This window comes from Lithobates pipiens, unplaced genomic scaffold (assembly GCF_037356315.1).
Source record: "Lithobates pipiens isolate NorthernLeopardFrog02 unplaced genomic scaffold, aLitPip1_a1.2 Scaffold_16, whole genome shotgun sequence".
Taxonomy (NCBI): domain Eukaryota; kingdom Metazoa; phylum Chordata; class Amphibia; order Anura; family Ranidae; genus Lithobates; species Lithobates pipiens.
The window spans coordinates 386161035-386174153 of NW_027507748.1; the positions used below are offsets into that span (position 1 = coordinate 386161035).

The following is a 13119-nucleotide window of genomic DNA, read 5'->3' on the forward strand; positions in this document are numbered from 1 at the left end:
GGGATGGATGGACGGACACACAGGGATGGACGGACACACAGGGATGGACGGACACACAGGGATGGACGGACACACACACAGGGATGGACAGGCATGTCTCACCCTCGGCTTATACACGAGTCAATAAGTTTGCCAGTTTTTTTGGGGGTAAATTGGGGGCCTCGGCTTATATTCGGGTCGGCCTATACTCGAGTATATACGGTACACTAGTTACAGAGGATTGATACAGAGGTCTAATAAGGAGTTAGTACGTTTTGTTTTTACATAACCCAGCTATATAGGTATGAGGGTGGGGGGGGGGGATAGGGAGGGTGGGGGTTAAGTTAATCTTTAAACTTGAGACTTATCAACAAAGGGGAAAGAGGACCCCCAGACTTGTTTTATATTTCATGGAGACTGTCTGCAGTAGGGTTGCAGCATGGTCTTCTGACAAGCCAGGAGAACGGCAAGCCCTCCCGAGATAGTTTCTCCCTTCTATTCAGAAGATAAAACACACTAATTGTACAAATCTTCTTACCTAGAATGGAGACTACAGGATGGAGGGGACCAGAAGCCAAAAGCAGTGTCTCTAAAGGCACCATGCAAACCATTCTGTGGAGAATAACATCCTCGGCTTTGTCCAGCATAAAGAACCAGGTCACTTGCCTTGTCCCAGGGAGTTTCCAAGCCTGTCTATAAGCAAGCCCGGATTTACTCCCTTTGTCGTGCCAAGGCCAGCTCCTTCAATGCCCCCCCCCCCCCCACACACACACACACACACTCACACCATTACCATCCTTTATCGATGAATGCAGACATACTATAGGATATGGTCAGAGACTGTAGTTATGATACAAGAGACGGTCAGAGACTGCAATCATAGTACAGGAGATGGTTAGAGACTGCAGACATAGTACAGGAGATGGTCACAGACTGCAGACATAGTACAGGAGATGGCCAGAGACTGCAGACATAGTACAGCGGATGGTCAGAGACTGCAGACATGACAGGAGATGGTCAGAGACTGCAGACATATGACAGGAGATGGTCGGAGACTGCAGACATATGACAGGAGATGGTCGGAGACTGCAGACATGACAGGAGATGGTCGGAGACTGCAAACATATGACAGAAGATGGTCAGAGACTGCAGACATATGACAGGAGATGGTCACAGACTGCAGACATATGACAGGAGATGGTCACAGACATATGACAGGAGATGGTCGGAGACTGCAGACATATGACAGGAGATGGTCAGAGACTGCAGACATATGACAGGAGATGGTCACAGACTGCAGACATGTCTGCAGTCTCTGACCATCTCCTGTCATGTCTGCAGTCTCTGACCATCTCCTGTCATATGTCTGCAGTCTCCGACCATCTCCTGTCATATGTCTGCAGTCTCCGACCATCTCCTGTCATATGTCTGCAGTCACCGACCATCTCCTGTCATATGTCTGCAGTCTCTGACCATCTCCTGTCATATGTCTGCAGTCTCTGACCATCTCCTGTACTATGTCTGCAGTCTGTGACCATCTCCTGTCATATGTCTGCAGTCTCTGACCATCTCCTGTCATATGTCTGCAGTCTCTGACCATCTTCTGTCATATGTTTGCAGTCTCTGACCATCTCCTGTCATATGTCTGCAGTCTCTGACCATCTACCTATGACAGGAGATGGTCAGGGACTGCAGACATAGTACAGGAGATGGTCAGAGACTGCAGACATACTACAGGAGACAGTCAGAGACTGCAGACATACTACAGGAGATGGTCAGAGACTGCAGTTCCTATGGACGTTAGTAGATAATGGCCAATCAGCCCTCTCACCTGACCCAGGAATACAGCAATGGTTCCTCTGATCAGGAGTCAACTCACACTGAATTGCCCATGGCGACTCCGCTGGGTAGCACCCAGATCTGTAATCCTGCTATATACTAGATATTGGACATTTTTCTAAATAAATTGCTCTCTATACATCAATTAACCACTTCAATACAGGGCTTTTATACATCCTTCCTTACCAGACCAATTTTTTTCTTTCAGCGCTCTCACACTTTGAATGACAATTACTCAGTAATGCTGCACTCCACCCGAACCAAATTTGTATAATTTTTTTCTCACAAACAGAGCTTTCTTTTGGTGGTATTTAATTACTGCTGGGTTTTTATTTTTTGCAATATAAGCAGAAAAAAGAGAATTTTTTGGAAAAAAAACACTTTTTTTAGTTTCTATTGTACAATTTTGCAATAAAACATTTTTCTTCATAAATTTGGGCCAAAATGTATACTGCTACATATCTTTAGTAAAAATAATCCAAATAAGTGTATATTATTTGGTCTCTGTGAAAGTTATAGCGTCTAAAAGCTATGGTGCAAATCATTGAAAAATGAGCACATTTGATCACACCTGATGCACCGAAGGCCTATCTCATTTTTTGAGACCCTAACAAGCCAGGAAAGTAAAAATACCCCCAAAATGACCCCTTTTTGGAAAGTAGACATTCCAAGGTATTTAGTAAGAGGCATGGTGAGTTTTGTGAAGTTGTAATTTTTTCCCACAATTCTTGGGAAAATTATAATTATTATTTTTTTTGCACAAAATTGACATAATAACAAGTTATTTCTCTCACACAGCACATGCACACTTGAAATGGCACCCCAAAATACATTCTGCTACTCCTCCTGAGTATAGTGATACCACATGTGTGAGACTTTTACACAGCCTGGCCACATACAGAGGTCTAACATCCAAGTAGCACTCTACGAGCATAAATTGCACATCTCATTTGATGACAACCTATCACACTTTTGAAGGCCCTGGAGCACCAGGTTAATGGAAACACCCACAAAATGACCCCATTTGGAAAGCTAACTCCCCAACGTATAATCTATGAGGCATAATGAGTCTTTTGAATGGTTCATTTTTTTCCAGACTTTTTTGGAAACTGTGGAAAAAAATGAAAACGCATTTTTTTTTACATAAAGTTGTCCATTTATAAGATATTTATAACACATAGCATGTATATAGCAAAAATTACACCCCAAAATACATTCTGCTACTCCTCCTGAGTATGACGATACCACACGTGTGAGACTTTTACACAGCCTGGCCACATACAGAGGCCCAACATTGAAGAAGCACCGTCAGGCGTTCTACATGCATAAATTGCACATCTCATTTCTCAACCCCATTTTGGAAAGCAAACACCCCAACGTATAATCTATGAGGCATAATGAGTCTTTTGAATGGTTCATTTTTTTTCACAAAGTATTTGGAATATGTGGTACCCACTGGTACTCTAACCACTCCCAGCCCCAGAATCAAAACAGACAGGTCTAGCTTGCAGCATTAGCCTGCCTAAATTTGCCTGTGCTGAACAAACCTAGTAAAACAACCCTTAATAGCACCTACCTTCTGGTAGAGGGTGCTACATATGTCTTAGTGGTCAACATTGCAGGATGTGAGGAGAAATCTCCTCACTCAATCTCCACATAAAATAAATTACAATGTACGCTGTAATGTACAACAGTAAAATAATTAAAAAAATACATATCCATGCCATTTACATACTTAAATGTATGATTGTAAATGTGGCAGAGGGAGAATATACAGCAGTGGAAAGGAACCAGTAGCTTCTACGAGGGGCGGCTGTCTGCTCTCAATGTAGCTAGCCTGCTGAAGGTTTTTCTATTTAGGCTAGTATTGATATACTTTGGTGTATATCCATGCCCTTTACTGGCAACATTTAGGTAGTGCAGCACTTTAGCCTGCTCATAATATTATTAGGCAGCAAGTACATTAAGGGTCACTGGTTGACCAAAAAAACTGGCTAATCTATAGGTTGGCTTATTCTTTTGCCCGAATACCATCTGCCCTGACCTATGCTTCTTATTCTGGTCTGCCTAAACACTGCCTGCCCTTGGTCAATTTATGAAACATGCTCTTGCCTGACTATTAGATACTTTACTTCAGACCTCTTTGCAGCTGTACCTATAAATAAAAAGCATTCCTTCGACTTTTCTCCTCTTGGCAGGACACCCTACCAATCGTTAATAATTTTTATCTAAACCAAATTAATTAGAAAATGTTTATGTATTACAAGAACAGAACAAAACTTACAGGTAGACCAGGTAAAAAGATCATCACATATTTTTGTGTTAACCTAAAAAAAATATATATGTGTTAATAACATATGGATAGTTTATTCATACATCTATTATCTTATCAACTCTGGTTATTTCTGCTCCTCCTTACCTACACTTTCACACTGGTCGACTCCGCCAGCGGATCCACCTGCTTAGCGAGGGATCTCTCTGCTGATCCCCGCTGAGCACATGGATGACTGGTCAATGTCCACTATGCTAATGCAGAGCAGACACAGTCCGCTTTCCTCTATGGGCGGTCAGATGTAAACACACTGCCTGTCCGCTTACATTCCACTGTCATCCTGATCTGCCAGATGGATGGGGAATGGATTCCCCTTCCATCTGTTTTAGGCGGATAAGATCAGATCGGATATCAGCGGGTGCCAACGGACACATGTCCATTGACATCCGCTGCTCCATAAAAACTGACAGGTGGATCCGATCAGCCCACCCATGTGAAAGGGGCCTTATGCCCCATGCACACGGTCGGAAATTCTGATGGAAAAGTTCCGATCGGATTATATTGTCGGAAAATCTGATCGTGTGTGGGCTCTATCGGACTTTTTCTGTCGGTAATTCTGATGGAAAGAATTTGAGAGCAGGATCTCAAATTTTCCAACAACAAAATCTGATCTGACTTTTTCTGATCGTTTGTAGAGAATTCCGATCGGACAAAGTGCCACGCATGCTCAGATCAAAATACAAGAGCAACATTTTTGGCTACTAGCCTGACCGTAGTCCCGTCAGAACGAACAAATGTCATCACGTCCCAAATGATCGGATTTTCCGACAACTTTGTCCGACCGCGTGTATGCAACACCAGTTTCGGACAAAATCCATCAGGTAAAATCCAACGGATTTTGTTGTCGGAATGTCCGACCATGTGTACTGGGGCTAAGTGTGTAGTAGCGTGCAAAACAAATATATGGAAGAATAGGTACTCAAAATACACCTCTGATTGGCATGACAAATAATTCCACAGAAATATTGCAAGTGGAATTTAAAAACTGATTTTAACAATTGATAAATGCATGGATGGTTGTGCTACAGAGAATGTGGCAGGCAGAATAATTATCATTATGTTAAAAGAGAGCACTGAAAAGGCCAGAAAAAAGGAGCAGCGAGACCATATACTAAAGGTTTATCAGAATTCACCCATGATTGAAAGTTTGTAAAAAAAAAAAACTCATAGTTAAAATACATTTTGATTTTCCTTAAAGCATAACTCCAGTTAATGTATTTTTGTTTTTTAAATTTAATAACTTGTCCAGCCACTAAAAATAAAAAAATGCATCTATTGCTTCAATAGTAATGCTGTCTTCAGTGCTGTCCATGCAGAAACTCCACTGCCAGCCTCTTCTGTATTGAAAAATGGAAAGCTTAATTAAACCAACTTCCTGTGAGCCCAGGCAGTCAAGGATACACCACCTAGGTATGATTTGTCTAGTCAGCCTGGGCTCATAGTACAATAGCGCAAGGAGCTTCTCTGACATCATAACATCAGCATTCTTCTGCAGTGTTGAAGACCCCCCATTGCCATTACAGTGAGAGGAGGATCCTGGGAGGATCGCACATGACCTGTCACAGGACCTGAGGAATTTTGTATAAAGGGAATTTTTATACAACAGCTACAGGGTAACAGCGAGTTTTGTTAAAACTGGAATTATTTTTTTAACTCAGTAAAGGTATTATTTGTTTCATACATAGAGGTTGATTTACTGAAGGCAAATCGGGAGGCCTTTGCACTACAAGTGCACTTGGAAGTGCAGTCGCTTTAGATCTGAGGGGAAGATCTGAAATGAATGGAAGCTCTGCTGATTTTAGCATCCAATAATGTACAAGCAAAAATGCTGGGTTTTTTTTTTCCCTTGCATGTCCACCTCAGATCTACAGTGACTGCACTTCCAAATGCACTTGCAGTGGATTTGCCTTTAGTAAATAAACCCCATAGTGTCTGTCAAAGGTAAGAAGAAGAAGGAGATAACACTAACCTGGCAACATCTGTATTCTGTTTGCACAGTAGCAATATCTGCTCTGTGTTAATAAGTATTGCCCAGCAGGGGAAACAGCACAGCATTAGCATAAGAATTCCTCGTTGTAGAATTGTTCCCACTCGCTTCAAATTCTTGCTACCATATGTCTGAAAGAATGAGCATTTACATACATGGCTATAATTATCTCATTTAATAATATGCTACCTAACTAATGGAAATGGATGCAAAGTTCTAGCCAAAATGGCTAAATACACAGTTGAAATACAACTCCATAAACTGCTTTCAGGGTGAAGCCACCAATAATGCATGTTAACTGCAAAGCACTACACACACATTAGCACGTTGCAGTGCCAATCATTTTCAATGGTACTGTACCCTGGTGCCTTATGGCAAGGCACCTAGTGTACCACAACACATGGTAACACAGTACTGCACCTTCTGGTGTGCTGCATGGAGCAGGGCAGATTGTTTGACCGTTCTGGTGCATTTGCAGCTCATTTGTTTGAATGGGCTGCCATAATGTAATCCAAGTTAATATGCAACAAAACTCATGCGAGGTAATCAGTGTTCATTTTGGGGTTGAATTTCAATTTAGTTTATTCATAGTCTTTTGACTAAAATGCCATTTTAGTTTTAGTCGCATTTTAGTCATCTGCAATTGTTTTTGTTTTAGTCGTATTTAGTTGAATAACATCTGCAGTAGATTTTAGTCTACTAAAATCTCTAGTACATTTTAAAATGAGAAGGTCTGAAGAGGCCTATAATGCACAGTGCTCTGGTCCTCTGGACAGTCGGGACTCGGGAGGCCTGTAATGCACAGTGCTCTAGTCCTCTGGACGGTCGGGACTCGGGAGGCCTGTAATGCACAGTGCTCTAGTCCTCTGGACGGTCGGGACTCGGGAGGCCTGTAATGCACAGTGCTCTGGACGCTCTTCTGAGGAGGCCTGTAAAGCTGCACATTGCTAAACACACCACACCACTAAGCACACTACAGTCTCTACCTTGCTTACTGGGAGGGGAAACACACGCATGAAACACATGAAAAAAAAAAAAAAACATGAAAATACCTGGGACATCAGTGTATCACATCCAGCACTCATTCCAGATCCAATTGATACACAGATTATATTTATAATCTGTAAAGAAAAGAGATTGGTGAACTATATAGACTTATTCAGTTTGTGTTGTACAATGTAAAGGAGCTGTAAAGGTGATTAGACAAATACAGTGGAGGAACTTACAATAAAACATACAGGAATATTGTAATAATATTGCATAATAATACAATGCATTTATTTTTCTCCTTCTCTAAGGCCGCGTACACACGCGGGGACTGTTCGCTCAACTTTGTCCGTCAAACAGTTTCAGCGGACAGTCCGCTCAAAATTAGCATGGACGGACTTGGCCACACACGACGAACGAACAGTCCGCTGAAACCGTGCGCGATGACGTGAACGGCACGTACGACGGGACTAGAAAACGACGTCCTATACACTGCAATGCAAACTTCGGCGTGTAAATCCTTTCTGAGCATGCGCGGAACTTAGTTTGACGAACAAGCCTACACACGAGGGGACTGTTCGCTGAAACAAAGTTTCAGCGGACAGTTTTTCGGAATTTCCGAAAAACTTTGTTCAGCAGACTGTCCGCTGAAACTGTCCGCTGAAAGCCCACACACGAGCGGACTGTCTGCCGAAACACTGTTCAGCGGACAAAGTTGAGCGAACAGTCCCCGCGTGTGTACGCGGCCTTAGATGTGTGGTCACGAACCCTAGGGTGTGAGCAACCAATCTAAACCCCCATTTAACCACTGATTTACTCAAAAACATCTTTGCACTACCATAAACACTACAAACACTGTACAGGAAGCATATTAGGGAGAAATTAGAGGTTTCATTAAAAAAGAACAAAACTATTTATAAAAATATCGACAGCTGAGTTACTGGGCATAGAAGAGATGTACCTGCACACCTTGCTTTGTAATGCTGGGCACATGAACCGTTTCTTTTAACCACTTGCCAACCACTCCATAGCAGATTTACTGCTACAGGGAGGCAGTTCTGTGAAGAATCATACATACATACATATATATATATATATATATATATATATATATATATATATATATATATATATATATATATATGTATATGTATATGTATATGTATGTGTGTGTGATTCTGTGCTTCCTGGGGTGCAGAAGCTGATGGATGTCCGCCGGCACAAGCTGATCATGGAGGAGAGACACAAAATAGAGTAAACAAGGCAGCGAGGAAGCAGGGAAAGAAAATCCATCACATCATTTAGTAAAAACAGCACACATAGTACACAAAAACACTGGTTAGGCACACATTTAGCCCTTTGATCGCCCTGAATCTTTAACCCTTTTCCAGCCAGTGTCACTAGTACAGTGACAGTGTATATTTTTAGCACTGATCACTGTATTAGTCTCACTGGTTCCCACAAAGTGTCAAAAGTGTCAGTTAATGTCAGACTGTCCACAGCAATTTTGCAGTCCTGCTATAAGTCACTGATCAATGCAATTACTAGTATAAAAAAATACTAATTCCAGTATATATACCATAGTTTGTAGACGGTATAACTTTTGTGCAAACCACTCAATATACGCTTACTGGGATTTTTCTTTAAAAAAAATGTAGAAGAATACATATTAATATACATTTTTGAAGAAAATTGTTTTTTTTTTTTATAGCGCAAAAAATAAAAAAAAACTGTGGTGATTAAATACCACCAAAAGAAAGCTCTATTTGTGGGAAAAAAATTACATAAATTTAAGTTGAGTGTAGTGTGGCATGACCACGCAATTGTCAGTTAAATTAAAGCAGTGCTGTATTGCTAAAAATTCCTTGATCATAGGGGGGGCTACAAGTGGTCAAGCATAGCTGTATTTTCTGAAAAGTTCAAAATCATATTCCCTTTTTCTAATCTGTTAGTACAGAGACAGGCAGATATGATATCATGAAGAGAAGGTAGAAGAACTAGAGATTTAGTGATATTCCATACACACAAATGAGGTTGGCATAAAATCACTATACAAAAGGTTGTAGACTATGAAGATGCTTCCAATATTAATTAAAATAAAGACCTTCTTTAGCGGAAAAAAGAGAAATTGTAAAAAAATAAATTGAATACTTACAGATGAAGCAAGTGTAACAGAGTCCAATTCAATTTTTCCTAAATGGCCACAGAACATGGAACTCACAATTATTATAAGCAGTCCCATCATTCGTGATAAGAACTGAAAGAAAATAAAAATTTACAAAATTAAATTTACATGATGCTTGTTAATTATTTATGATACCGAACACTTTGCTCGTTTTCCGTTATCATGTGAATACTGTACAATAGACATGTGCAATTTGTTTAGTTCCGAATTAGCTTTTTAATGAATTTAGACAAATTAGTTAATTCAGAAATATTTGAATTTCCACATTTTTCCAAACAGTTGGAAATTCGAAAATTTGGAAATTCGTAAATCTGAATGTTCAAATTTACGAAATTTTCAAATTTCTGAAAAGAAAAACGAATGAAATGAAAACGAACAAATTTTTCAGCAGTGCACATGTCTATTGTACAGTTATAGTGAATTAAAATGTTGTTCATACTGCTGTTATACACCAAGATTTGCTGTATTACTGTTCTTTACTTTTAATTGTACTCATTTGTACTATATATAATGTTTACTGATGTATATTGTTTTTATTTTTCAAAAAAATTTAGAGACATATTGAAGTGGGGGGGAAGGGGGGTAGCGCCCACAGTTGATCAGTTTTATTTAGGTAAATTCCTGGATGCTTTGCCGCTTCTCTTCTGCAGATTCCTTTTAATTTCTAAAGGACTACATATACCATAGTACTTTGCTGCCTGCACTGACTCCACCTCCTGAAACTCCTTATCTCAACTACTCAGAAGGTAGTTCAGAAGGCAGGCTCTGTGAAATGTGTGACACAGCAGTGCCAATTTCAGCACTGACAAAAGACAGAATGTAAAATGGCTGCCAGATCAGGTCTATTTATAAGGTAGGGGGTATGTCCATGTGCTGAAATTTCTCAATTGGCTGTCCTGTACCCCATGATGGATGTGTCATGGGTCAAAGTTCTTCACAATGTAAACAAATATGGCCACCGCCAGACTGTCCGTCTGACTTTCCGAACAAGCTACTTGCCTACGCACTTTTTCAGTGGACTAATACGGCGTACTAAGTCCGCCGTACTATCCGCCCTACTTTTGAAATGAACGGAAACTCGCCCACACACGCGGAGGAAAGTCCGCTCATTTCGAGCACGTCTCCAGGTAGGCGGGGCCCGCGAAGGAGACATAGCTGGCCCCGCCACCTGGTATGGACTTAAAGGGGAACCTCAAAGCTGTACCAGTCTGCGTGCCCTCAACATGGGGGGTGCCTTGGGGAAGGGGGGGCCGCGTGGCCCCCCACCCCAAAGCACCTTGTCCCCATGTTGATGAGGACAAGGGCCTCTTCCCGACAACCCTGGCCGTTGGTTGTCGAGGTCTGTGGGCGAGGGGCTTATCGGAATCCGGGAGCCCCCTTTAATAAGGGGGAAGGGGGCCCCCGGATACCGGCCCCCCACCCTATGTGAATGAGTATGGGGTACAATGTACCCCTACCCATTAACCTGTGAAAAAAGTACAAAAAAAAAACCACAACACAGGGTAAAAATAGTTTATTGCACAGCTCCGGGGGTCTTCCGTCTTCGGGGGGGGTCTTCTCGCCGGACTCCTCCGCTATCTTCTTCTAGCTCTTTTGCTAGCGGAGGAGCCCGGCTTTTCTTCCTCGCCGCCGCCCTTCTTCCAACTTCGGGGGTCTTGTCCCCCTCTTCGGTTCGGTTCTCCTTCTTGAACAAACGTTGCAAACATATAGGTCACATATTCCATTAGACACAAATACCCACCCATATTTCTGTTGGAACACATGGACATCCCTAGTGAGTCATAGACCTACACCCCTCCTGACGCCAGTACTCTATCCAGTCCGACTTATGCCACGTACACATTTAGCCGTCTATCCAACGGACTTAGTCTGGCAGACTTCCCGCCAGACTGTCCGTCGGACATTCTGAACGGGCTACTTGCCCACACACGGCACTTTTTCAGCAGACTAATACGGCGTACTAAGTCCGCCGTACTATCTGCCCTACTTTTGAAATGAACGGACTCGCCCACGCATGTGGAGGAAAGTCCGCTCATTTCGAGCGCATCTCCAGGTAGGCGGGGCCCGCGAAGGAGACGTCGCTGACCCCGCCACCTGGTATGGACTTAAAGGGGAACCCCAACGGCAAAAAAAATAAATAAATCGGCGTGGGGGTCCCCCAGATCCACATCAGACCCTTGTCCGAGCACGCTACCCGGCCGGCCAGGAAAGGGGGGGAGGACAAACGAACGGCCCCTCCCTCCTGAGCCGTACCAGGCCGCGTGCCCTCAACATGGGGGGTGCCTTGGGGAAGGGGGGGCAGCGCGCCCCCCCACCCCAAAGCACCTTGTCCCCATGTTGATGAGGACAAGGGCTTCTTCCCGACAACCCTGGCCGTTGGTTGTCGGGTTCTGCGGGCGAGGGGCTTATCAGAATCCGCGAGCCCCCTTTAAAAAGGGGGCCCCCGGATACCGGCCCCCCACCCTATGTGAATGAGTATGGGGTACAATGTACCCCTACCCATTCACCTGTAAAATAAAGTACAAAAAAAAAAAACACAACACACAAGATAAAAATAGTTTATTGCACAGCTCCGGGGGTCTTCCGTCTTTGGGGGTCTTCTCGCCGGACTCCTCCGCTATCTTCTTGTAGCTCTTTTACTAGTGGAGGAGCCCGGCTTTCTTTCTCACCGCCGCCCTTCTTCCGACTTCGGGAGTCTTGTCCCCTCTTCGGTTCTTCTGCCGGGCCACCGCGCCTTCTTCTAGCTCTTTTACAGGCGGTGGCCCGGTCTTCTGTCGCCGCTGCCTTGTGTGTTGTGTTTTTTTTTGTACTTTATTTTACAGGTGAATGGGTAGGGGTACATTGTACCCCATACTCATTCCCATAGGGTGGGGGGCCGGTATCCGGGGGCCCCCTTATTAAAGGGGGCTCCCGGATTCCGATAAGCCCCTCGCCCGCAGACCCCGACAACCAACGGCCAGGGTTGTCGGGAAGAGGCCCTTGTCCTCATCAACAAGGGGACAAGGTGCTTTGGGGTTGGGGCCTGGTACGGCTCAGGAGGGGGGGCGCTCCCTTGTCCCCCCCTTTCCTGGCCGGCCGGGTAGCGTGCTCGGACAAGGGTCTGATGTGGACCTGGGGGGACCCCCACGCCGATTTTTTTTCGGCGTTGGGGTTCCCATTTAAGTCCATACCAGGCGGCGGGGCCAGCGATGTCTCCTTCGCGGGCCCCGCCTACCTGGAGACCCGCTCGAAATGAGCGGACTTTTCTCCGGGCGGGAAAAGTCCGCTCATTTCAAAAGTTTGGTGGACTGGCACACACACGGCCGGATTGTCCGCCGAAATGCGAGTCCGGTGGGAAGATTGGAGTGCAAAACTACTTTCTAATTCCGCCGTACTTTCGGGTCAAAAAAGTATGCCGGAGGCTACACACGGGGGATTGTCCGGCGGACTTCAGTTTGCCGGACTTTTCCACCCGCTTGTTTGATCGTGTGTACGCAGCATAAGAGATAATGGATTGTTTCACGTCATTTGATGTATTTCAGTTGGGTTCTCACAGTTCTCAGTTTAGCAAATGTTCAATTCTAATGTGTTTATGCATTAATGAAATGTTATTATAGTTACAGTACTTTGTTTAAAAGTGTTAGATACGATTGCCTCCAGCCCTATACTTATAAGAAACCCGGGCTATATCCCTACTCTAGTATGTATATGCTGCCATGTGCCATGATTTACACTCCCTCATGGAAGGTAACATCTTTTCTAACCATCTATTGGATCTACAATAGTAATGCACCCACTTGACCGCACCTCAACCATACACCACCACCTCAA

General features: G+C 43.6%; 1 protein-coding gene across 1 annotated transcript in view; it reads right to left on the reverse strand.

The window, feature by feature from the left end:
* LOC143983034 (multidrug and toxin extrusion protein 2-like) overlaps positions 1-13119 on the reverse strand; it is a 284277-nt gene that overhangs the window by 194864 nt on the left and 76294 nt on the right. The window contains exons 2-5 of the mRNA XM_077482261.1: positions 9280-9381; positions 7190-7258; positions 6120-6268; positions 4103-4145 (exon numbers count right to left, since the gene is read on the reverse strand). Of these exons, the coding sequence (XP_077338387.1) occupies positions 4103-4145; positions 6120-6268; positions 7190-7258; positions 9280-9381 (363 nt within the window). The remainder of the gene's footprint in view (positions 1-4102; positions 4146-6119; positions 6269-7189; positions 7259-9279; positions 9382-13119) is intronic.